General features: G+C 32.4%; 2 protein-coding genes across 3 annotated transcripts; one reads left to right on the forward strand and one right to left on the reverse strand.

Annotated features, from left to right (window-relative positions):
• Nucleotides 1-6,213: 6,213 nt before the first annotated feature.
• On the forward strand, nucleotides 6,214-12,904 carry LOC125810395 (ADP-ribosylation factor-like protein 8b). The gene is made up of 6 exons (XM_049489894.1): nucleotides 6,214-6,437; nucleotides 11,360-11,441; nucleotides 11,548-11,580; nucleotides 11,680-11,801; nucleotides 12,189-12,350; nucleotides 12,561-12,904. The coding sequence occupies exons 1-6, from the start codon at nucleotides 6,400-6,402 to the stop codon at nucleotides 12,676-12,678; spliced, it is 555 nt and encodes a 184-aa protein (XP_049345851.1). The 5' UTR covers nucleotides 6,214-6,399; the 3' UTR covers nucleotides 12,679-12,904.
• A 1,006-nt stretch (nucleotides 12,905-13,910) lies between these two features.
• On the reverse strand, nucleotides 13,911-25,259 carry LOC125810376 (probable amino-acid acetyltransferase NAGS1, chloroplastic). Of its 2 annotated transcripts, none has more exons than XM_049489876.1 (10): nucleotides 24,865-25,259; nucleotides 22,333-22,420; nucleotides 21,092-21,297; nucleotides 20,802-20,953; nucleotides 18,821-19,238; nucleotides 18,309-18,406; nucleotides 17,471-17,582; nucleotides 17,196-17,355; nucleotides 15,393-15,465; nucleotides 13,911-14,332 (listed from the first exon to the last, which is right to left on the reverse strand). In XM_049489876.1, exons 1-10 carry the CDS (start codon nucleotides 25,234-25,236, stop codon nucleotides 14,182-14,184), a joined length of 1,830 nt encoding a protein of 609 aa, XP_049345833.1. In that variant the 5' UTR covers nucleotides 25,237-25,259; the 3' UTR covers nucleotides 13,911-14,181. The 2 variants fall into 2 exon arrangements, with proteins under 2 accessions (XP_049345833.1, XP_049345834.1); XM_049489877.1 differs by lacking the exon at nucleotides 24,865-25,259 and adding an exon at nucleotides 23,050-23,440 and having other exon boundaries at nucleotides 13,957-14,332.
• Nucleotides 25,260-26,641: the final 1,382 nt, after the last annotated feature.

Genomic DNA, 26,641 nt, shown 5'->3' on the forward strand with positions numbered 1-26,641 from the left:
AAAAATAAAAATATCAATAGCCAATTAAATTCGTACCCAAGGTATCTTTTTGAATTTCTTTTTACTTTACATTAAATTTTGGAGGTAAAACTTACAAAAAAATTTACAACTTTGCCAAAATCAAAAAGCAAAAATGTTCCACTATTTTTTTTAAAACTCTCGTTTGATTCTGCTCTACCTTCTTTGTGTCTTGCTATTATCGTCGTCGCCAAAAACTCTTGAAATATTAAAGCCTAAAGTGATTTCTTTCTAGGATAAACTTTCTTCCTTTTTTTTTTTTTTTGCATCGTTCATTCGCTTCCTATTAAATTAAATATGAACTCAGTAGAGCTAGCTATTATACATTTTGATTTTAAAAAATTTGGGTGCACTCATTTGGAAAAAAAGAATAACTACTTACTCAATGCTTGGACACCCTTCGTAAAAATTTTGACTACGCCATTGACTTTTAAAGTAATGACTCGCCACGATACATTATTTTGTGATAGTTTAATTATTATTATTAGTTCCAGTTTAATATCAATATTATAGTATCTTTTCCGAATAATTATAATAAATTTTCGTACACGATATATTACTGTCATAACAAATTGTATATATTATTTAAAGCTAATTAATTTCTTTACTTTATCATATGTCAATAATCAAATGTATTTTGCATTCTTTTATCAAAATAAAAAGCTTATACTAAACTAAACAACAATTAGAAGATTTCGACTCAATTTAATGCAAACAATACACACACTTTGATACAATATACCAGTTGAATACATAATATCTACTACTTATATATAAGTGTGCATAACCACACAGGTGAAGGTCAACATACCTGCTTCACTTGTGTGGTTCCACACTTACATATACATTTGCAAAAAAAAAAAAACTTCGTTTTAATTTGGTTGTCTTATTTTTTTAATTTTTTTATATATTTAAAAAAATACACAAAAAATACTATAAATCATGATAATTGACAACTTAAAATATTTTTTTAAAAACATATAAACTACTACTTATATATAAGTGTGGATAACCACACAGGTGAAGGTCAACATGCCTGCTTCACCTGTGTGGTTCCACACTTACATATACATTTGCAAAAGAAATTTCTCCATTTTAATTTGTTTGTCTTATTTTTTAATTCTTTTATATATTTTAAAAAATACGCAAAAAATACTATAAATCATGATAATTGACAATTTAAAATATTTTTTTAAAAACATAAAAAAAATTGATTGCTTATAAAAAAATTCGATTAATCCATAAAATTAATCTATTTGTGTCACATAAAATGGGACAAAAGAAGTAACACATATTATTTAATTTGAAAACTACATAAAAAGTATTGTAAATCTCAAATCTCAATTATTAACAATATAATGACTCTTGAAATTCTATTTGTGATACATTTATTGGGACAAGGTAAATAACATATATTATTTTAAAATTACGTAAAAACTATAAATTACAATAATTAACAACTTAAAATATTTAAAAATTATATTAAAATTTAATTAACTCTCTAAATTTTATCTATATCACATAAAATGAGAACCAAAAAAAATAACAGATATTGAGTCCGTGCTAGCACGGGCACTAAGGAGAATAAGCTACCGCCTCTCTGTCAACATGTCTGTTGTTTGGAATTAATAGTCAATCTGGGGTTACTTTTGTCAATTCATCCTTTTGTAAGACACGTGTAGCTCTTTGAATAAAACAGACAATCACTTCACAACTCCTTCTTTGCTTTTAATGTTAGTGTTAACTTAATGGGATAATTGTACATAATGACAAACTATTAATGTAAAATAAATAAAGTAGCTATCGTTTCATTTATTTCCTTTAAGGAGCAAAGTCTCGGTCAGTTTGCTATTAATCGACCCCACCGATTTGTATAAGTAAGAAAAAAAATTGACGTTATTCCTTTTATACAATCTCTTCTTCTCGTTTATATCTCTTATTTCCTTCAATTTCTCCCCAAAATCAGTTTGAAATTTCAAATCTCCACCAGCACGTTCTCAATCGATTAATTTAAATTTTTATCTATTTTTTTCAGTTTTTTCAAGATATTTTTCACATCAGTTCATAATCCATACAGAGTTTTCATTCAAACAATGGATGTCCAGTCTCCCTCTAAAAGATTCACAAGAGGTATACCCTTGCATGTCGAAAATAGTGTTGAACGCCCATTGTTTTCCTTGGGTTTAACTTAGGATTTTGGGGAGGTTGCAGGTTCAATGTCCAAATCCAACGCAATGCAAGAGATCATATCCAAATTGAAAAATGACCCAATCAGATTGGAGGAAATGAGTGCAAAATCGAAGCAATCCAACATCAAAATTATGAAGGGAGGTAAGAAAGATCAGTTTATTGCTGGGTCAAGTAAAAAAAGAAAAGAAAAAACAACTAATTATACAGATGACAATGCAAAAAGAAAGGAAATAGTTGTTTCTGGCTCATTGGAGCATGATGAGGTATTTGTATAATCATTATTTTTGTATATGTTACGATTTTATATTTTTCTTATATTTTCTGTGTTGATTCATTTCTTCTATCTGTTTGTTTATACAGTTTTATATAGTCACTATGTTAATATGCAAAGTTAAATGTATAAAATAGAACTATTTAACTATACATACAAGGTAAACAATTATACATTTGAAATTGATTGTATAATGTATAATATTAATAGTTATTGTATTAGTAGTGTCACAATAACTTCTATATATATACAGTATAAACATTTATACATTTGATACAGTTTTGTGCATTGTTTTATGTATAAGTTTTTGCATTTGTATAAGGATACTTTTTGTACACAGCTAATGAAGCCATTTTTAGAATTTTTGTATAAAAAAATTAAATTATATATACATATACCTTTATACGATTAAGAATCTCAACAACAAATAAAACATATACTTATACAAATTATAGCGAATTCAGTTTTTCAGTAATATACATATTCCCATTATATACTTATACAAATGTTTATATACACAAATTAAAGCTTTATACAAATATACAATTGACAAATCTAAAACAATTGACATATACATATACCTATTGTATATAAATATACAGAATCAAATATCCAAAATAAGGATTAACCTGCTCTGTATAAATATACAAATTCGAATAAACAATCAACAATGTCATGTACTTATACAACTCACAACAACACTAATCGATATATGTATATAACTTACAAATTCCAATGAACAGTCACAGTTTCATATACTTATAATGTCACAACAACACTAATATGTTTATAACGTACATGGAATTTAGTTTTTCATTTATATACATATTCTGAATATACAATTATATAAACCATTCTATACACAAATTGAAGCTTTATACACAAATTTACAATTTCACACAGTGTAGGGGTATTGTTACTTTCACACAGTATATGTTTTTGCATTTGTATAAGAATAATATATCCAACATTAGGATGAACCTGCACTGTATAAATATACAAATTCAAAACAAAAGGTCAATAGTTTCATATACGAATTATACATATCTTACTGAATCATATCTAAACACCTATACGTATAAACTCTAAGCAAATCATAATACAATTTCATCTTCATTCATAGTTTCAACATCAATTATATTACTGTGAAAAGAGCGAATATCCGATCACAAATTCAAAATAATCAACAATTTCATCCAGAAATTTTGCAATTCACAAATTTTCCTAGATTTCAAATTAACTATACAAATCATAAGTGTTAAACTCTATTACGAACAAAAATACACCTCTGAATCTACATTCAACTGAAATTGATGAAAGTTAAAAAGGAAATCTGATTTTGAATACACGTTGAACACCAATTTCGACCAGAAATAAACAAAATCAGAGAATTTTTTCGTCCTGAAATTACCTCTTGTTGTTATTTCTAAAATCAATATGATCTCGATTGTTTGTATAGTACCATCAACAACTTGATCGATTTTCTGAACTGAGTTACAATGGAGTTCTTATTGTTGAAGAAGACGTAGAAGGAAGAAAAATCGATTGAAACAGAATGTGCGTGACTTCAATGATTGTTTTTCCTTTTTTTTCTAACCGAAATTACCGCCTTTTTATTTAATTTTTTAAACAATCAAAACGTATATAAAATTGAAGGAATACCAAGATATACAGAAAGACAGCTCCATAGCAAACTAAAATTTTGCTATGGAGTGCAATTATATAAACTATTGCCATAACATACAATTATGAATTTTATATTTGCTATACATAAAATTTACTCTAACTTAATTATTACTATGTCAATTAAACTTGTGGGCCCTACTTGTATGTCACTTGGATTACTATTATTATGCAATTTGATTAAATGAAAAATTCTACCAGTGTCACAAAATTGAAATAGATGGAATAACATATCTTATTTTAAAATAACGTAAAAGTATTATAAATCATAATAATTATCTATTAAATATATATAAAAGACATCAAAATTTGATAACTCTCGAAATTTTATCGATGCCACATAAATTGGGATAGAAGGAGTAACATATATTATCTAAATATTATATTAAAAGTGCTATAAATTATAATAATTAATAACTTAAAACATTTACAAATCATAAAAAAAATTAATTGACTTTCAAAATTTTATTTATATCACATAAATTGAGACAAAATAAAAATTTCCTCTGTCTAACAATAGTTGTCCACTATTGACTTGACACACTCTTTAAGAAACAATAAATAATAAGGGTAATATTACTATATTATCCCTTGACTTTATTTAATACTTAGAGAAATGTGTTAGATGATATATAATATTTAATAGTAAGGGTAAAATAGACACAAAAAGATAAATTATCTCTTGATTTTCTAAATTGGACAAATATTATTGGACAACTATTTTTTATTATAGTAGATAACTATTGTTAGACGGAGAAAGTAACATATATTGTACCCGTGCTGGCACGGGTTCCATTAACTAGTACTCCCTATGTCCCTAATTATTTGTCCACTTTTGAATTGACACACCTATTAAGAAAATAATAATTGACATAGTGAGTTTACCATTTTACCCCTACTAATTATGAATTTGATGAATTAAAAACTTAAGATTTCATTTTTCAAAGTAATTAATTGAGGGTATAATAGGTAAAAAAAATTGTCCTTTCTTGATTTATCAAAATAGACAAATAATTAGAGACAACTAAAGAAAAATATGAACAAGTAATTAAAGACATAGGGAGTAAAATAAATAAACCCCAAAGGGTGAGCAATGTTGGGGATCTTTTCTATTTGGGATCAATGAGAATATTGGAACAATGTCCATCCAAAAATAGATAGTGGGACACTCCAATTATTGGAGTAATTCTTTTTATTTTTCACCAATAATTGAGGCTAATTCACCTGGTCTATGATTCATTACTTTGCGGTAGATATTAAATTATTATATTAAAACTGGAAAAATCAATTTCATAATTTAAATATTATGATATTTAATGTAATATTTGATAAATATTTTAAAACTATATGATTATACAACAGGATTGCCCTTCATTTTGGATAATGTTGTTTAGACTTCAAAATGTTGATCGATTAAAATATATTTTTTTGTAATCGATTAAATGAAGAAAATTATTTGAACCTTTTTATTTTATTTTAAATATTTGTATATGTCTAAGGTGTTAAGTCTAACATAATTGAGACTTGTTTTGAAAGGTCAAAAGTTATAATCTTTTAATATAATATAAATATACGTAAATCTAAGTCAAATAAATTATAATTAATTATCAAAATTAAACTTAAAAAAAATACTAAATTAATTTTACATGATAATATTTTAAAAAATTGAAATCATAATTTTCTAATACCTTATCTTACCATGTCCGCCTTAATAAAACGTCTCAGAGTCGAGCATTAGATATAAAAAAAATTATTTTAGGAACGCCATCTTTAAATGGATCCTGCAGTGCACAATTCAAATTTAGTCGAAGCTTCCTTGCAGAGCTCGAATACGTATCAAATCTTACCAATGTGCCGCACCTAAATTCAGCAATGAATTTAAAACTGTGTGCTGCTTTTATAGCGTCCAATTAGCCAATAGTCAGTTGTATAATCCGACACTAATCCTGCACTTAACAATCCGAATGGCTGTTCAGTAAATCCATGTTACTCGAAGGGCAAATCCGTCACTTTCTTTTCATCTTCCATAATAAATAATCATGTGATTGTACGATTCTCATACTTTTTCGCAAATGCGATAAATAGCTGCGACGCAACGAAATTTCTCAAAAAGGTTCAAATTTGAACCGAACACAAACACATTTTTTCATTTGCGAGTGAGAGCGAGAGAGATTTATATATATACATATAAATCTGCTATAAAGTGACATTTTACAGATCTCTCGCTCTCGTCAGCTATGGGTCTTTGGGATGCTTTGCTCAATTGGCTTCGAAGGTATATTTTCCGATCTAATTCACTTTTTTTCCAATTATACTATGTTCATCTCGATTAGATTGGGATGCAACATTATTAATTGATTGATTGATGTAATGTAAAAACTTTGGCACTTAACGATGTGGCCTAGCTAGGGTGGATTGAAAATATGAGTTGTTAGGTTCAAATCATAGCGGGATCAAAAAAAAATAAAATTTAGGTTGTTTCTTTGTTTGGTATCTGTATTGGTAGGAGGTAGTAGGTATTAGGTGGAATTAGTAAGGTGCGTGCAAACTGACTGTGACACCATGGTATTAAAATGAAAAACCTTTGCAGGTATCAGGTGGAGTTAGTGAGGTACTTGTTTATTCCCATTTGTTTTGGGAATGTAAATGAGATGATATATGTTAACTCAACGAGATTACATTAATAGTTTATTGACTCTCTTGAGACGTCAATATTTAAACGTGTGTTCTCTATGCTAGCTTAAGCTATAATTTATTGACCGTACTGAGACGTAAATAGTCAAACATGTGTTCTTTTGATGGCTAGAAGCATCCTTAGGTCATTGATGATGGTCAAAGCAATGGAGTTTTCCTAGGGAGCAGAGAATTCCACTCCTTGATTAAGATTGATCACACTTAAAGAGACTCATTTGGTATCTATGTTTAGAATTATGAGGTATTAGGTACAAATTTTAGCGGAGGCGAACAAATTAGGTCATTTCTTTGTTTGGTATCTGTGCTGGTAGGAGGACGTACCCTGTGGAATTAGTATGGTGTTCGCAAATCAGCTCTTATACCATGGTATCTCTAGGGTTAATTTTTATCATTCTGAAAAAAATCCTTTGAAGGAATTCTTTCGCATTTTGGATTTTTGTGAGTTGAATATTTTTTAATGAATTGCTGGTACTTGTATTTTCCCATTTGTTTCGGAAATGTAAATGAGATGATATATGTAACTCAACGCACATTAATAGTTTATTGATTCTTCTGTGACCTAAATAATTAAACATGTGTTCTCTCCTAAGTTGCTCAGATTCTTCATATTCGGTGCCACACCCATATTGGCATGACATGGGTGTGAGATCTGTACCCGATCTGGTCAATCGGTTTTGGGTACTTTGACCAGATTCGAGGGAGAAATTCTAGACAGATTTAATGATTTCTGTAATCAAAACAAAAACTAAGGTGAAGTTGAAAAAAATGGAATAACTTGTGTATATAAATTTCTATAGTCACTCCCTTTCCTCTTATCTCCTTCTAGGATTGGCCTCTTGATCTATAATTTCTCCTCAATCTTCCACATAATATCTCATAATTTAGGTTTTACAACTCTATTTTTAGATATTTGAATTATTTTTAGCCGAATCCTTGCACCCGTATCCATATATGGATCCGTATCTTAAAATTTAGATCATAGAAGATCCGACCTCTAGATCCGCACCCGTATCAAACACCCGCACCCAAGTCTGAGCAACTTAGGTTCTCTTTATCAGCTTAAGCTTTTACGTGAGATTGATCACACTTAAAGAGACTCATTTGGTATCTATGTTGAGAATTATGAGGTCTTAGGTTCAAATTTTAGCAGAGGCAAAAAAGTTGGCGGATTTCCTTATGTGGTACCTCTGGAATTAGTAAGGTGCTCGCAGATTGGCCCTTATACCATGGTGTATCTCTAGTGTTAATTTTTATCATTATGAAACAAATCCTTTGAAGGAATTCTTTCGCATTTTGGATTTTTATGAGTTGAATATCGATTTATTATTTGCTGGCACTTGTATTTTCCCATTTGTTTCGGGAATGTAAATGAGATGATATATGTAACTCAACGCGATTACATTAATAGTTTATTGACTCTATTGAGACCTAAATAATTAAATGTGTTCTCTTTATCAGCTTAAGCTTTTACATGAGATCGATCACACTTAAAGAGACTTATTTGATATCCGTGCAGAGAATTCTGAGGTGTTAGGTTCAAATTTTAGCGGAGGCAAAAAAATTAGGGGATTTCCTTATTTGGTACCTGTGGGCTGTGAAATTAGTAAGGTGCTCATCCCCCCAAGGCCTAGTTCGAGTGGCAAAAGGTGGAGGAGTTGTGGTTTAGGTCACAGGTTCAAGCCCCACACCATGCAAAGCGAAGCCTGGTATTTAAGTGGAGAAGGGTAGAGGGGCGGGCCCATTATCCACCGAGCTTAGAAGGTTGTGATTGGTCCAAAGGGCGGGTCACAGACGGATTTCTCGGTTATAAAATAAAATAAAATTAGTAAGGTGCTAACAAATTGCCCCTTATACTATGGTGTCTCTAGTGTTAATTTTTATCATTATGAAAAAATTCCTTTGAAGGAATCCTTTCACATTTTGGTATTTTGTGAGTTGAATATTGATTTATGATTTGGTGGTGCTTGTATAGTTGTATTTTCCCATTTTGTTTCAGGAATGTAAATGAGATAATATCTATAATTCAATGCGGTTACCATTAATAGTTTATTGACTCTACTGAGACCAAAATAATTAGACGTTTGTTCTGTCTACCAGTTTGAGATTGATCACACTTAAAGAGACTCATTTGGTACCTATGTTGAGAATTATGAGATCTTAGGTTCAAATTTTAGCGGAGGCAAAAAAAATTAGGGGATTTCCTTATTTGGTACCTTGGGAATTAGTAAGGTACTCACAAATTGACCCTTATACCATGGTATCTCTAGTGATAGATTATAAAAATTTCCTTTGAAGGAATTCTTTCGCGTTTTGGATTTTGTGAGTTGAATAATAATTTTATGATTTGCTGCTACTTGTGTTTTCCCATTTGTTTGGGAATGTAAATGAGATGATAGATGTAACTCAACACAACTACCATTAGTAGTTTGTTGACTCTACTGAGACCTAAATAATTAAATGTGTGTTCACTCTACCAACTTAAGCTTTTAACGTGAGATTGACCAAACTTAAAGAAACTCATTTGGTACCTATGTTGAGTATTATGAGAACTTAGGTTTAGATTTTAGCGAAGGCAAAAAAAAATAAAAATAAGGGATTTCCTTATTTGGTACCTGTGGAATTAGTAAGGTGCTCGCAAATTGGCCCTTATACCATGGTATCTCTAGTTTTAATTTTTATCATTATAATAAAATTCCTTTGAAGGAATGCTTTCGTGTTTTGAATTTTTGTGAGTTGAATAATGATTTATGATTTGCTGCTACTTGTATTTTCCCATTTGTTTTTGGAATGTAAATGAGATGATTGATGTAACTCAACGCGACTACCATTAATAGTTTGTTGATTCTGCCGAGACCTAAATAATTAAATGTGTGTTCTTTCTACCAACTTAAGCTTTTAATGTGAAATTGATCACACTTAAAGAGACTACAAAATGTGAAAGAAGCCTATGCAAGCTGGAATACATGGAGTGTTGATATGTCCATCAAGAAAGTTTGGGTTATGATCCCTGGAGTTATTTTTTGGTGTCTATGGATTGAAAGGAACCACAGATGTTTTGATGGGATCTCAACTCCAAACAACTCTCTTAAAAGCTAGATGTTTACTTATGTTGTTCAGTGGTGTTAATTTAACACTGAACAATTTCTTGACTTTGTTAGCTGTCTAGTACTAGTTTGAAGATTGTAAAGGAGCTAACAACTTTTGCTTATGCTCTCTGTGAACCTTTTGTCTATTCTGTAATTCTGCTTCTGCTTGATGTTTTTAATGACATACCTTCTTAAAAAAAAAAAAGAGACCCAGTTTTAGGTGGCCAGAGTGATTGATTTACTGAGGCAGATTATGACTTTTATCATGAAACTTGGATTACAATGGTGATCATATGGCCTCATTTTTTGAAATTTTATTTTGCTGAGTTTAATGATATTCAATCCATTTATAGATAGTGCCAAGCCTGTGGAAAAGGAGACCATGAGCAATATTCTTGGTTGAATTCCCCAGTGCACTTCCCCGTGACAAAACTAGGGGGGTGCAAGGGGGTTTGCTGAAAATGTAAACTGTATGTACAAGGTCGATATTATTTTGTATGTATACAATAAATGTTGAATCCTATTGGCTTTTTCATGTGTTCACATTTTATATTTTGAATCTCCTTGTTGAAAATCCTTGCTCCGCCATCAACTTCACTCATTATCTAGTCTCTTCCCCTACATGCGAAGAATATAGAAGAAGTGTCATTTAATTCTATTGACAAGAAAATTTTGATTTGTGGTTCAACTTCGTGGGATTTCGTGGGATTTCACTGTGTATGTCGGGACTAAAGCAGACATGTACACTAGTTGCAATATTCATTCCGATTTCTCATAGTGGACTATTGAGAATTTGGTAATTTGTTTCTTCTAATCAATCTTGGAACTTCCACGTCTTCCACACACCAAAGATTTTGCATAAGTTGCCAGTAGCATTTCTTCTGCCAAAGTTCTTGTCTTCTTGTAACTTTAGGCTTTCTTTACTAAATTCATGTGTCTTTTTGGAGGTGTATTGCTAGATAAATTGATTGCCTTGTCTCTAAGGCTTCTCTCTTCACAAGAAGCATAATTTATCTAATATTCCAAAGGACAAGATGATGAAAGGTGAAAATGTGAAATTAAATTTCTCCTTTGTACATTTTTGGCTGTTGAGGGTGTGATACGATATGTGCTTCCATCTTATGCCTGAACTTCCTATGGAGCTCATGAGGGTTGTTTCAGGAGATGAATGACTAATTATTGGCAGATCTATGATTATTTTATTCATCCAGTTTAGTAGTTTCACGCCATGTTGTGCAACTTGGACCTCTTGCTAATTGTTACTCGTGCTTTGTGGCTTAAAATAGAACTGGAAGTTATTTGTATCTTTGTTTTCAAAGGGCTTATAACACACATTGAACTTTGACTGCTTTGGCTCCTCTTATGAAATGATTCCTCATAACAGCTCATTAAAATTTAAAACTTGTTTTTCCTTCAGCCTCTTCTTTCAGCAGGAAATGGAGCTTTCTTTGATAGGGCTGCAGAATGCAGGAAAAACATCACTTGTAAATGTGATTGCTGTAAGTAGATAATTCCTCTATGCTGTTTTTTTCGTATCCTTTTGCTTCTATGTAGTCTGATTGTCTGTGATGACCTAATACTATTTGTTCAATCTGTCATTCTTAGACTGGTGGATACAGTGAAGATATGATACCGACGGTAAGTTTTCATCTTCCTAGCTCTTAGTCGTAATCTAATTCCAGTTTTTACTACATCATTTTGATCTGTGATAATAATACGAATCTATTGGATGTACAGGTGGGATTTAACATGCGGAAAGTGACTAAAGGAAATGTGACTATAAAGTTGTGGGACCTTGGAGGTCAACCCAGATTCCGCAGTATGTGGGAAAGATACTGTCGTGCAGTTTCTGCTATAGTGTATGCTCCTTCTTCAGCTTACTTGATTACATTGTGCAGATGCTACTATTCCTTCCTCATTGTACACTGCTTGTTAGTCAATTTTGAGTGCTTCATCATTATGCATAGTCATAATACTTTTGAAAGTGATGGAAGACAGCACATAGTAGATCAATGGTCTTGTTGTTGTTTGGTTGCATTTAATTTTCACCAACCATGATATGTTTAAGAATAGATGCTAGTTCAAATTACCTGATCAGGCTTTTGACAGATTCATTTCTAAAACACCTTAGGGGTGGTAGAATTCCTTTCTTTTAGCCGTTCTTTTTATTCAAATCATGAAGGAATTCTACTAATGATCCTGGTAGCCATAGTAATATCTTGTTTTTGAGTTCTCTTTCCTTGCAGTTATGTTGTTGATGCTGCTGATCATGACAATGTTAGCATTTCAAGAAGTGAAATCCATGACCTGCTGAGTAAACCATCGTTGAGTGGTATTCCATTGCTGGTATTGGGTAACAAGATTGACAAGCCTGGTGCCCTTTCCAAGCAGGCATTGACTGATCAGATGTAAGCAGATAAAATTGGACTCTCATTGTTGTCTCTCCTCTTCGTAGTTTATGCTATGGTTGATTAGGGGAAGGGGATGGAGTTTACATCTTTCATTTTGGCTAATTGGTCAAAAATTTTGGTGATAGGAAACAAATTCTCTTCCATTTCCTTCTTTCATGATGCCCAACTGCATTACATGTTTTGATTCATTTTTGAATGATTTTGCAGGGACTTGAAATCTATAACAGATAGGGAGGTATGTTGCTATATGATATCGTGCAAAAACTCCACCAATATTGACTCAGTCATTGATTGGCTTGTTAAGCACTCAAAATCAAAGAGTTGAGCCCTTTCTCCAGATCTACAAGTTAAAAGTTGTCAGGCTATACCTTTTGTTGGTTTCTCCAGAGTCCAGAGTTTTCTTGTATGTAAATTGTTTTCTCAATTGAAAGAATTGATACATGTATTATCCCAGCCTGCAAATTGTGTACCAATGTGTTTTTTTGGGGAAGGACAACTTCTTTGATTTATTTGAAGAAACTAATTTATTATAATTTCTCTGTTTTACACCAGTTTGAGTTGTTGACACCAAATTATGACTTATATGAGTGTGTTTGGTACGATCCAAATCTTTTTTGCAATTCTTCGAACTCCAACAATAATGAGTGTTTTCGTGTTTTAGTTGAGTGATATTCTTATCCAAATTTTATGTGACTTTGAATAATTTTGAAATCTTGGCTAAAGCTTAATTGACAATCCATAATGAGGCTACTTGTGAATTTTCCTCTAGTTTGAATTTTTGATCAAGGAGAGTGTCATGCGGTTTCACCTATGTAACTTAAACTTTTAGAACATTATTCTAAGAGTTTCACTTTTATAAGTTTGAATTCTAAAATATTGTGTTGAAGTTTCAACTCGTACACTAATGGTCCATTTGGATATGTGATATGATGTTCCGATTTGAAATCAGATTGATTTGATTTTGAAGTTTTGTTTGGAAATGCAATTTGAATTTTTCAACTATATTTTTCTCGTAAACATGAAAATCTGCTAGTTGTTAGGACGATAAAAATTTCTCCAATTCTTTATACAATCTTACCAAATCAGCAAACCATAATTCATAAACAGGATATCGAAATATCCTAAGGCACCTCAAACAACATATCTCAAAGATATACTAATCAACAATGGTAACAAGTAACAACTAATTATTATCCTTTCACATGGTACAAAAAGCCTCTTCACATCGATCACAAGTCTTATTTGCAAAATTTAAAATGATGGGTTATTTTTCTTTTTACAAAATACAAACTATGAGTCAAGTTTTACATTATAATTTTTTTTTTTAAAAAAGCATGAAAGCCAAGAAACTTTGAATATTCTTCCATGTTTATATATACATGTGATACTGCAAGGTTTGGCATAGATCCCTACCACGTGTATTATGGTTCGATCCTATTCGGAGGGACAGGAAAAAATATCACTATAGACACTAACAAGACCCTAGCTAAAATACAAAGAAGCTCCTCTTCTTATGTCACAAAAAGAGTCTTTGTAATGGAAAACTGAAGATTTATGGAGCACAAGAAGGAACCTTCGCTCCAGCTTTTCTTAACTCAACATAAACTCTAAAAATTTGACCCATAAAGGTTAAAGACAGATGAATGTTAGCAACCAAATCAAGCATAGGCTACATTATAAAGCAGACAATGTAACATTCCTGAAATTTTACAGGCGCATATTTTTTCTATGATTACACTTAATGGACACATATTAACAAGGATTGCCCATTTAATCCAAGCTTATTGCAGAGCCACTACAGAGACCAGCAGAAACCTCTTTTTTGTTCTTATGAAAAGGGGTTGTCAAAGCGTATACCACTTCTATCAGGTAACAGCTTCTTCATGTAATACTTCGACCTACGAGATAGATTGATCTTTTTCCTTTTTTGAGCTGGTATGCAGTCGATGGAACATTCAGAAAAACCGCGCCTCACAAACCTGTGAAGGAGAGAAATGTATACATGAACATCAAATCAACAAACCATCTGTTAATGATATTTTTCTTGTTCAAGGACAAAATCCAGTCTCAACTTTGAACATTATATGAATGAAACTATGACAAAAATGTTTGATTGTGAGGTTTCTTGCATATATCAAGGAGTGGATATATTAAGGATTTGGAATTGTAGAACAGTTTAGAGAATCAGAGGAGTGGTTTTCACTTGTATAAGCTAGATAAAGTCAACAAAATCCAGCCAATGTGCACATATTGAATAAAGATGGACAAACACACGAACTTCATTATTTAGTTAAGTATACGTAAGCACATTGTGCTATTCTATCTGTTCTTTAAAGCAAATGCAGAACTCGTATATCGAAATTATAGTAAAGCATCTGAATACTCTTGCGGGTCAGTTTTTTCTTAAGAGCAAATGTTAGATTTATTAGAGCTCCATTTTGAGTTTAACAAAGTAAAACACATGAACTTCATTATTTAATAAAGTACAAGTAAGCACATTGTGCTACTCTGTCTGTGCTTTAAAGCAAATGCATAACTCATATACCGAAATTATAATAAAGCATCTGAATACTTTTTGCAGGACAGCTTCTTTTATTGAGTTGGTTAAATAGGATCAACATCCATCGTATCAAAGAGCTTATACTTTTAAATTATATTTTATAACTCAAACACATTGTTTAATAATATTTATGCGATTTTTAAAATTTTATACTCATTGATGATATTTACACGCGTAACACGCATACCCAAAAAACAAGTAGTAGTAATACTAATAATAAGAGTCAACCAAGAGGAACTCTTTTCTTTTTTCCCTTCATGATTTTCTGTACCTTGACATAGCATCTTAGCTTTATCTCCCTGTTGAAATGACTTAAAGACTTGTATTCTCAAATTCAGTATAAATATTGCAACAAATTTAATGACACTCAGTTATCTGCCATTGTCCATTGCACTTTAGTTCGGCAATCAATGTTCGTTCGCCAATTGGAAGAACAATGTATATATTGGCCAGGGAGCAGGAAAGTGGAAAGAACGTACCAATCAGCTGTGCGAGTTGTAAGCAGAAACAACATTTGCAATCCAAGGGAGGATGCCTTCTTCTCAATGTAATCTGCAATTTTTTTTGGAATAGAAAGTTATTGGCTATTGCAATAATAAGTGCAGAATTTTAATCAGACCAAAATGTTCAAGGACACCAACAGCGTTTAGGTAGATAGAAGAGAAGTAAACACATAACAGTTTGATACGATCCTGGATAGACAGATACTACACAGCCTATTGTGAACAATTCCGAGATGTTTAGTGGACCGTTGACTCGTGTCAAGACCAAGGCGTTCAAGGAATACCTCCTTTGGAGCTTGGCAATTGTTACAAACAAGCTGAAGAGAACATTGTTGCAAAATACAAGTCAATACGTTGCATTTGTTACCCAAGTAACATCTAATTGTCAAGTTTTGGGTTGAGGGTATTCCAAATCTGTGATCTTTGTTTTGTAAGTATTACTGGACTACTCCTGGAGTATTCCTCTATTGATAATACAAGTTACCTTTCTCAAAAAAAATCAATGATCTAGAATCACAACTTTGGCTTGGACTTATTCCTATAAACCCTCATGTCTTAGTTCCTGTTTATTAATAAAAAAGTAAAAAAGACTGTTGTTTTCATTGTTGTTATTGTTTAGATTCAGGAAGAATTATTAGGAAAAAAAAAACAGGAGGAAAGAATCTTCTTTGATTCTTGACTAGACAAAATCTTCCATTGGTGGGCAAAAATTTGGATTCTGGTTGAGAACAATCTAGTGCTAGTTCGCAGTAAAATGTTCATAATATTGAACTCCAGTATTTACTTTGTGCTTTCTCATTTATTTCGTTGATTTTAATCTGTTAGCTTTTATCATCCCTTACTCTTCCCATCAATTCCATTCTAGAAAATTACCTCAAGGAATCCAGCAAATGTTAATGATTTCAGTGAGTTGATTTCAAACTATGGATTTTCATAGAACGGAAAAGGGCTAGACTGTGTCAGATTATTAGAGCGAGTAGAAGTTGTATTTTTTTTTATGACAAGGGAAACCCGCAGCCGCTACCCTTTGGGTGCGCACAAGGTAAAACCCCCGCTCCTATGCAATAGCTCGCAAACCACATATGAGAGGTAACCCGCACTAGGCAAGCCTGGTGCGACGAGCTCGACCCAGAAGGCAAACCCCTTGCTTTCGCTGGCAAGGGGTTTTGAACTTGAGACCTCCAACATGGAAGTCCCAAGCTCAAACCACTGGGCCACCCCGAAGGGTTTAGAAGTTGTATTGAGAGAAACACAAGAGTTGACGGACATCTTTGAGGGAAAACACATAAGGGTGTAGGTGAGGAGTTCTATATCTAATTGTTTGCTTTCGAGATTTCTTCCACACATACAAGGAAATTTGGAGTAATGGATAATCACAAGGGGGAATACTAAATGATCACATTCCATTGGTATATACGGTATGTATAATTGGCTCATTTTAATGCTTGGGCTTCATAAAAAATCTTAAGGTATTATTGGAGGTACTGAACTAATTCTTACAACTTATGTTGGTGGCATTGTTATCAATTATGATGATGTTCTGATATATAACCCGTCATTGATGGTAGGTCTAGATTCATCATGTCTTTATTTTATGCTTTGCTCTGTTTGCTAATCCAAGTTATTAAAGGCTTCAGGAAATATCGTAAACTTAAGATTGTTCCTTTGTTAACGTGTTTGTAACTTCATAGGACAAACACAAATAATCACAACATCCTGAAACTGCTTACATGCATTATTTATCAAAAGAGTAATTAGTTTACTATGAGAAAGAGTTACCAAGTAATTTGTCTCCTTGTCCTTGGCCACGACAATCAGGAGAAACGGCAATAGCAGCAACCTCTCCACATTTTTCTTCAAAGTAAGGAAAGAGAGCAGCACAAGCTATAATGTGGCCTTCTCTCTCCACAACAATGAATGAATGCAGTGCCTCCACCAGCTAGAACAAGTAAACAACACATAATTATGAAAAAAGAAAAATGATATACAAACATTACCCAAATAGAAGCTGACTTAGTAACTATTTTCGCATAATAAAAAGCATCAAGATTAACCTCTTCCTCGCTCCTTCTGATCAATGTTCCAGACTCTTCTAGAGGTTGTAATAATTGTTTGATCTCGGGAATATCCGACAGCCTAGCCATTCGTGTTCCTTCGTAAAGATCACTGAGAAAGAGAGATTCATGCACATCTTAGACGAAAGATAGTCATAAAAAGGATTGCAAATATCTATTAGCCATGTCCTAACATAATTATACGACTGAGAGTACAACTTCTAATTCTAGAGACAGGGAAACCATGAACTTTTGTGGTGAGAAACATAATGTCATATAGGGAGTGGATAAGACAACCAGAGACATGCAGATTCTCACTGCTCGTGGAGTTCTGTATATCAATATTGTAAAAGGAAGGCTAAGTTTATTTTGGCAATGTAAGTAGCTGGTTAAACATCTCAGGAAATTCTGGATATTACTTCTAATAGTCATATACCAAATTGTGTCCAAGGGGATTGAATCTTTTAAGTTGCACCATGGATTTCTCCGCAAAGAAATAAAATGTCAAATTTGGATAGTAATAATAGTACAGTAATTTCCTGCTGTTCATTTCCACATTTGGTGGTGTTTTAACCATGATGGTGAAAGGTGACTCACATTAGCCCAGTTTGTTACTCTTAACCTACTGAGCTCGTTTATTGTAGATTATATTTTTGTCTTCTCATTCATGACTTGCTTTGAAAGTGAACTATTTGTACCATGGATTTGATGGTTCGAAAACACAAGGATAAGTGAATATCATTGATCAACTTAAAGAGGAAATGATGTAAATGTGGAAAAGTGAATATCAACATGTCTTGACTAAATTACAATCAATATTTCATCAAGATTTGCATACCTAGCTACCATTGTCCCAACTCCATCTCTTTGGAATAATTCCTTTAGTAAAACTCCACCAATAGTACCATCCAGCAGGTGAACTCTTTGAACACCTCCCTGATGGCAAATGGAGTACAGAATTGGCAAAACTTTTAACCAATAAGCCAATAGAGATATCATATTGATAAATGAGGAGTCAATTTAGTAGAGACATGAAAATTTCATCAGATGATAGATCACTGTGAAAGTTGATAGTTGCTACACACAGCAAACCATATATAGCCATAATATGTAGTGAGAACATGAAACTAGTTGACTATTCTGTAAACATACATATCTCTAATGCACAAGCTATTATAAAAGAAGTTTTAACAGCAAAGAGCGATAACTTCCAAAATCTACCCCTTTAGTCATCAAGGGTCAAGTTTAGAGAAAATGCAATTTTCTGTTGTATATTTAGGGTTATTTATTGTCTAGTTTAGACACTTCTGAAAATCTGCAGATATAGTGATTAGACAGCCAGGATCTTACTCTGCACACAAAAGCAGCTGCAGCTAACTCTGAAAGATAACCATTTAGTCGACTTAACCTCTCTTGTCCTCCAATGGCAAAACCCTGCTCACTAGACCAAAGCCCATTCCCATTGTCAAAACCAACACCATTCTGAAAAACACTGTATTTTTGGCTAAACCCATTCATATTGTAGGAAGAGATTGATCCATTAGAACCATTGTGATCTAAACGATTGAAGTCCTCTTGACTGACAGCTTTTACATAATTAGCTGCTGCCTCACTTTGTTCTGCTCGTTTGCGAACCAGCATGTCAGCAGCTTGAAGAGTCAAGAAACGAATAAGACGGCCAGACTCATCCAGAATTGGACCATCTATAATACAAATCAGTTTCTCTGCTCCTAGAGCCAAGGCACAAGCTGTAGCAACTTCATATGTGCTTCAATAAAATAAAAAACATTATCAATCTTAAAACTCAAGGCAAAATAAAGACGAAAAGAAAAAACATATCCACAAAACACTGACTCATGACTGAAGAGTCGGGAATGTTGTGTGCTGAGCATCTAGCTTAATCAATCAGAAAATGGTTATAGAAAAACGAAAAACATGTTACACATTAGGAATTGTAAAATGAATTAACTCAACATGGGATCATGAAACAGATGACCACTGTGTAATACAAGTTGAGTTCCCAAGATAGTAGATTGATTTAAAAGATAAGCATTCACACCAAGGGCTGTGACACACTTAACATATTCACAAAAAGCTGACTCACAATGGTAGTTTCAGAAAAATGTGGTGTACTGAGCATCTAGCCTAATTAATTAGATATAGTTTTGTACAACAACATAACCAGTGTAATCCTACAAGTGGGGTCTGGGGAGGGTGCAGTTACGCAGCCTTGCCCCTACCTTTTGAAAGTAGAAATAGTTTTGTAAAAACATGAAAAACTAGTACACATGAAAAAATGAAGTAATCTCCGCAAACACATGACCACTGTTTAAAACAAGCTAAGTTCCCAAGAAAAGCAGATTGATATAAAAAAAATAGCATTCCCGCAGAGGGCACTGACACACATAAAATCGTGAAATTATTGGCTTCTACCCATGGTGAGGGATAAAGATATGTTCAAAGTTCGATGTTAAGCTAACTTCAACTCCACAAGTCCATCTATATCACCCCTCCAATAGATGGGAGTCATAATGTCGCATATATGTGTGTGTGTGTCTGCACGAGCACAATATTTTTTATTAGTACTATCTTGTAACGAAAGAAGAGCAGAGAAAGTTATTGGTGTACTTCCTTATCACTCTGTTGAGAGTGTTTGAATTGTATCTAAAACTATATGAATCGTGAAGAAACTAATTGATAGGTAATGTTACTATAAGAAACCACCCAAGTTGAGTGTAACCTATTCAATCGAGTAAACATAAACCCAAAATGTGACCAAAATGAGATCAACCTGAAGTAATATTTCTTTTACAATTGTTAATTTTACACTTCTTCTGATAATAGTTGGCATGCACCCTAGGCATAAATGACATTCTTGCTAGTTATTTCCCCCTTTTTCGTGTTAAGATTTCACTAGAAGACTTCCTTTTGATTGACTTCTGGGTTTTGATCCTATCACTGAAATTTAAGTACTGCAATCTTCCAAGTGCACGAGTTTTCACAAAAAAAAAAAAGATGAAGAAGAATAAGCAGGCGAAGAAGAAGAGAGAAGGAGCATTTTATGCCTGTCAAGCAGTTAAAGAAAGAAAGGAGAATGTCCCATAAGTTAAAGGAAACTTGAAAATGGAAGCTTACCAGTTTAATTAAAAGAGAGGGTAGAACCGGAAAATTGATCACTACTAAGCTGAAGTCTTATGTATCACTATGCTCTAGTATATAGCTTCCTGAAATTCTGTTTATTCATTGATTTTAACGATTTGCGTAGAACAAGATGCAGGACTAATGATGCATAACATCAACAAAGATACCTATCAAAAGCCATAAAGCATACTTGCAGTTCAAAACTTCTCCGGAGCTGGAATATCCAAGATTGCTTAATAACACAATGCTATCCTGATCAAGTCTCTCACGAATGCGAGAAACGTCTATCTTCTTTACTTCTCCAGTCGCTGCATAATCAATTCCTTCTACAACTCCTCTTCTCTGACGGAATTTATAATGAAAATCCCAAGTCAACCTCATTGTCATTGAAATGACATTTGATGCAAAAAATTTAAAACCCAAAAAGAATGAAAATACATTTCATAATATTTACATTGTGCAATGACGTTATACTCTCACCTTCATTGCTAGAAAATTACCACTAGCAACACTAACACCATCATGCCAGCGACTATTTTCTCCATGCCGGCGGACACCAGTCAATGATGGCCCAGGAGACAACTTTGCCTCTATCATAAGACGAATTCTCCCAGCTGCATCCATTGCAGCCATCAGTGAATCAGGGTCTGTTACTCTGTAGCGGCCTACATACTTGGGCTCACTTCCTGTAAGAAAGAGTTTTCAAATCACTTGCTTCTGAGAATATTCTTCTTAAGATAGAGAAAAAATTGTAGTTTAGAGAAAAGAAAAATAATATAATGGTGCTAATTAAAAAGGAAAAAGTAGAGGACTTTGAATAGTAAAGACTGTTAAAACTCCTTTGCATGCAAATTTTGGTTACTTTAAAATGCATAACTATCAAGGCCATTAATGCTATTGATTCCTCTTTCTATGAATGAAAATGGATGCCGAAGCTTTGGGTTTCTCCAAGTTAATTTTAGCAATCTTTGGAAATGTATTACAGTCAATATAATAGGAAAAAGGATCTTGCATCTAAACTATTTACTAGGTTATGAGCTCCAACTCATCATTAGCAGGTTGATCAAGCTTTAACCTGAAGTCTTCACTGTTTAAAGCAGACCCAAGCAATTTTCGAGCGAAATTAGAGGCAGAATACCTTTTAGACTTTACTGAATCTTTATTAGCTTAATATCTTCTGAGTTTGTGAGTAAAACATGTCTAGATTGTTTCTGTTCATCTGATAGGTAGGACGATCCATGTACCAACGCAGGGACACTTTCTAGACGATGATAACATCAAGACGAGGAAAATTAACATTTTAATTAAGACAAAGTCATCAAAACTCCGTCTGAGATAACTAATTAATTGATTAACTCTGTATCAATCACAAACTAGCCAACACCAGCTATATGAATCAACTGAATTCACATTCAGCTCCATTTCACTCCAATACTAAGTACTCCAGAGTGTTTTTTATAATTACATTATGAGTTCACTAAATCTCACAGAACATGGACATACAAGTCTTTCACTAAAGTACGAAGACTCCTGGTAAATACCAACCTACTGCAAGTGGTGCCTAAGCTGAAATTTCTTGTCTATCATTAAGAATAATAAAATTAAGAGAAAATAACAATTATTTGCTATCAGCATCAGAATAGTGAAGAAAACACACGTAGCGGCCTGAAACTAGCACTATAAAACTGAACAAGAAAAGAAAACAACAACATTTTGCTGACCTCTTTCAGCCAGAAACCTATCAATTTGGACATGAGTTCCAGGTACAAGAACAAACTTGATTCCCAGGCCATGAAGGAGCGAGATATCCTGCAAAGTTTGTGTGTAAATCAAACCGTCATGCATTACTAAAAGTGGGATAAATCAACAAACTAATGAACTTACAATAACCAAAAATCAATCAATTACTACTCAATCCCAAACTAACCCAATTCAACTATGTGAATCTTCTATATCCATTTCACTTCATTTCAAACCCATTAAGAATCTTAAATTTTTGTTCAGTTAAAGTTCTTTTAAAATTTAAAACTTCTCTAAATCACACATTAAGCAGCAGAGTTGAAAAAATCTCCAACCAAATCTTATTTTAAAAAATCCAAACTCGGAATTCCACTACTAGAAAAGGAAAAAAAAAATAACACATTGAGCTTACGTTTGGCCATAGATCTTGGCAGTAGTTTCTGAAAATTTATCTTCAAATATCTATTTGGCCATGAAATCTGATCTTCAAACATTTTCAAGTTCCCAAAAACTCGCAGTTTGGAAGAAATTTCACTTTCAATCACAAAACTTCATAAAAAATTCAATTAAAATGCATGTTCAAACAAAACTAATCACAACTTCGTAAACTCAAATTTTCAAGTTTTAGCTTCAAAATCTATGGCCAAACGGGAGGTGAATATCCTGAGTAGAAAGACAAAGTTAAAATAGGAACATGCCATGAGAAGATGATCCAAATGAGGACTATCTACAATTTCAGCTGAGATTAAAACAACGAAAGTGCTTCCTCTATGCGCAAGAAAATAAGGCCAAGCTTCTCGAAAAAACCCAACGAATAAGTCATCTTTTATTGCACTGCTCACGTCGGAAATACTAGCTGCACTTTCCGTTTCCCCATAAACACCGCACCTAATTGACAATCTCTTCGAAAAATTAACCCTTAATGATAACAGCTTTCGCCTCCCTTGGAAACTATTTCCAACTGGAGTTGTCCAAACATCAGTGCGAGCGAAAATTGGTAGCTTACATTGTTTAATAACTGGAGCACAAGGCCTTGCCGGCGAAGATGACATTGGAAATTTATGGGGAGTTGGTGGAGTCAGAGTCGGAGTCGGAGAATTTTGAAGAAGAAATGTTCGCCGGAAACGGGAATGGACATGAACCGGTAGTGCTACTGTCGACCCGGTCTGTCCGGCTCGACCGGTCTTCTTATTTAGGTAAGATATTGATTGGTGACTCTCAAAGTCTCAACCATGGTCCATGAATGTTATTATTATGTTATATTATATTATTTTATTTTATTTTATTTTATTTTATTGGATAATGGATACTTAACATATAGTAGTATTTAGAATAAATTATTAAATTATTTTATTTTTTATTGTTATATAATATTACACATAAATTATAGGACATGAGTAAAGCTACTATTAAAAAAAGACAAAGTAAAATTAAATATTAAATAATAAATAAAATAAATATTAAGATAATAATGTGATCATATCAAACTGATTGTTATACGTGACTTTTCATCATCCTAACAATAAATATGAATCATATGATAAAATAAAATTTAATTAACAATTAAAGTAAACATAATATTTAACCTAACAATACAATATAATATACAATAAATAGCATCATCAAAACAAAACAAAATATTTAAATTAATTTAATTATTAATTCATCGTAATTAAACAATTTATAACTATTACCGTACTTATAAAATGTTTTGACCACAAACTTTTACAATTGATTTTTCCTGAAGTCCATTTCCAACAAAAGGCAATCATTAATTAGTCAAGGTAAAAACAATTTGTCGTTTCACTTTTCATGATCTTTTTTATTTTAGTTTTAAAATAATATATTTTTATATCTAAAGAATTCTTATTTTTTTGTTTTTACCTTTTTAATGCTTTAAATACGACCTTTCTACTTTTATAATTCAGCAAACTTCCTCGTAAATGGCCAAGTTTAATTTATTGCAATCGACTATTTATAGCTCCTACAAGTTACAATAATCTTATTTTTGCGTTCACACCGACAATAGTTTTACACGTAAACCACATGCACCCGGCACATATATTTGATATATCTTTTAAAAAATATTAATGACTTTTCAATAATATATTTGATATATTTTTAATTTATGATTATAATATTCAAAAGTCTTATTTATCAAAAAAAAAGACAAACAAATTAAAACTAATTAAATAGAATTATTAAATTCAGGTCAATCAAAGTTCAAACCTATAAGTCCTCCATTTATTACAACACATAAGACTCATTAAAGATCTATAGTACGTCAGTATTTTTTTTTAAATGCTCGAACTTGAGACAAAATAGAAGAATTTTATTCATCTCATTTTGATAATAACATTCACGTTTTTAACATCAAACAACTCTGAATTTATTATTTACAAAAATATAGTGTAAATATACGTCTAAACTAACTATGTTTAATTTCATTCTTTTATCAATTTGATATTCAAAAACATACTGATTCGATTAATTTAAACTATAAACACACATACCTTGATTATGGAAGACAAATAAGGGCTATCAATAATCTCAGCTGACAGAAGAACAACAAATGTTCGATCCCTATGCGCAAGAAAATAAGGCTGAGCTTCCCTCATCATCCTCACAAATTCGTCTCCTTCGTCATTATCAGTTTGAGTCGTTGAATCAGTCACTGATGCTATCGAACTATAAAAGTAATCAGTATCACTCATAGTAATCGTTCTACCATTTTCAACACCGCTGCAGCAATTCAAACAAATCCCCTGTTTCTCATCATCTCTTCGAATTCTCAAAAATCCACTTCCTCCTTCTCCACGAGTACCAAAATCGAACTTTTTCCCCATTCCCAAATTCCAACCACGATTCAATTTCAACATCGCCATGAAACAATTGAGAAAATCAACTAATTTATTACACTAAACAACTTTTTTATTGTAGTGCTATAAACACAAAGGCAGATAGGATATTAAACAGTAGAAGTAAAGAGAAGACAACTTAATTGACAAATCTTCACAACGTGTTTATGTTTCCTAATGGCACTTAGTTCCATAGCTTCAAAACACTTAATAGATCAGTAATTGAAATTAAAATGAGAGATTATTGAGTAGATATAGAGATTAAATGAATGATTTTAGAAGTAGAGAATTAATTGCATTGGCCTAATTTTGTGGTGGTTGAGTCATGGATGGGGAGAGGAATAGTATAAACAGAAAGGGGAAAAAGAAATGTGGGTGGCCTTTGGTGAGAGTTTTTCAAGAATCATTTCAAGACAAAATTAATTTCTTTTATTAGGTTATATATGTATAAAAAAAATGTTTTGTCCACTCATGAGGTTGTTGGAATTAATGGTGTGTTTGGTACTCAAGGAAAATAGAAATAAGTGGAATTTTTATATATTTTTTAGTGTTTGGTAAGTAAGAAAAAAATATTTCTTTTGTCCAACAATAGTTGTCCACCAATGACTTGGCAGTTGGTACACCCCTTAAAAAACTATAAAAGGGTAATTTTACTATATCACCCTTTGAATATAATAAATACAATATCTTGAAAAATATAATAGAGAAATGACTATAATTAATGATAGGGGTAAATTAGAAATTAAGAGTGTGTTTGGTATGAAGGAAAATGTTTTCCAATTTTCTCATGTTTGGTTGGGTTAAGGGTGTGTTTGGTATGAAGGAAATCATTTTTCGGAAAATGTTTTCTAATTTTCTCATGTTTGGTTGGGCTAAATGTTTTGGAAAATACTTTCCAAATCAACTCATTTTCCTCAAATTTAAGGAAAATGACTTCCCTTCAAAACTTAAGAAAAACATTTTCCAAAACTCTCTTCGAACTTCATATTACAATTATTTTTTTGTTGAAAAAATTAATTTATTTTGTCCCTACCCTCAAACCACCTCCCCCCCCCCTCCCCCCCAAAAATAAATAAATTTTAAAGCTTGTTTTTAAATTTAATTTTTTTACCCCACCCTCACCCCTACCCCCACCCCCTCCCAAAAAAATATTAAAAATTGTTTTAAAAAGATATTTCTAATTTCAATTTTTTATTTTTTTACCCCCACTACCCACTACCCTCGCCCCACATCAACCCCCCTATCAGCCCCCCAACCCCCTTCAAAAAGAAAAAAATTTAAGTTTGTTTTTAAAAAATATTTTCAACTTCAAATTTTTATTTTTTCATCCCGATCCTCGATCACCCACCCCCCTCTCCGGTCACCCCCCCCACCCCCCGCCAAAAAAAAAACTGAGTTTATTTTTAAAAAATATTTACATATTCAAAATTTC

Source organism: Solanum verrucosum, unplaced genomic scaffold (assembly GCF_900185275.1).
Source record: "Solanum verrucosum unplaced genomic scaffold, falcon-dt-bn FXZP01000038.1, whole genome shotgun sequence".
NCBI classification, from domain to species: Eukaryota; Viridiplantae; Streptophyta; class Magnoliopsida; order Solanales; family Solanaceae; genus Solanum; species Solanum verrucosum.

Excerpts from the sequence above, each read along its gene's own strand:
- LOC125810395 (XM_049489894.1), top strand. The coding sequence starts at position 6,400 with ATGGGTCTTTGGGATGCTTTGCTCAATTGGCTTCGAAG. Across the intron at positions 6,438-11,359 it reads TTGCTCAATTGGCTTCGAAG|CCTCTTCTTTCAGCAGGAAA; the intron begins GTATATTTTCCG and ends TTTTTCCTTCAG. Across the intron at positions 12,351-12,560 it reads CAGGCATTGACTGATCAGAT|GGACTTGAAATCTATAACAG; the intron begins GTAAGCAGATAA and ends ATGATTTTGCAG.
- LOC125810376 (XM_049489876.1), bottom strand. The coding sequence starts at position 25,236 with ATGGCGATGTTGAAATTGAATCGTGGTTGGAATTTGGGAATGGGGAAA. Across the intron at positions 22,421-24,864 it reads ATTTGTCTTCCATAATCAAG|GATATCTCGCTCCTTCATGG; the intron begins GTATGTGTGTTT and ends CAAACTTTGCAG. Across the intron at positions 17,356-17,470 it reads TCAGAAGGAGCGAGGAAGAG|CTGGTGGAGGCACTGCATTC; the intron begins GTTAATCTTGAT and ends TACTTGTTCTAG.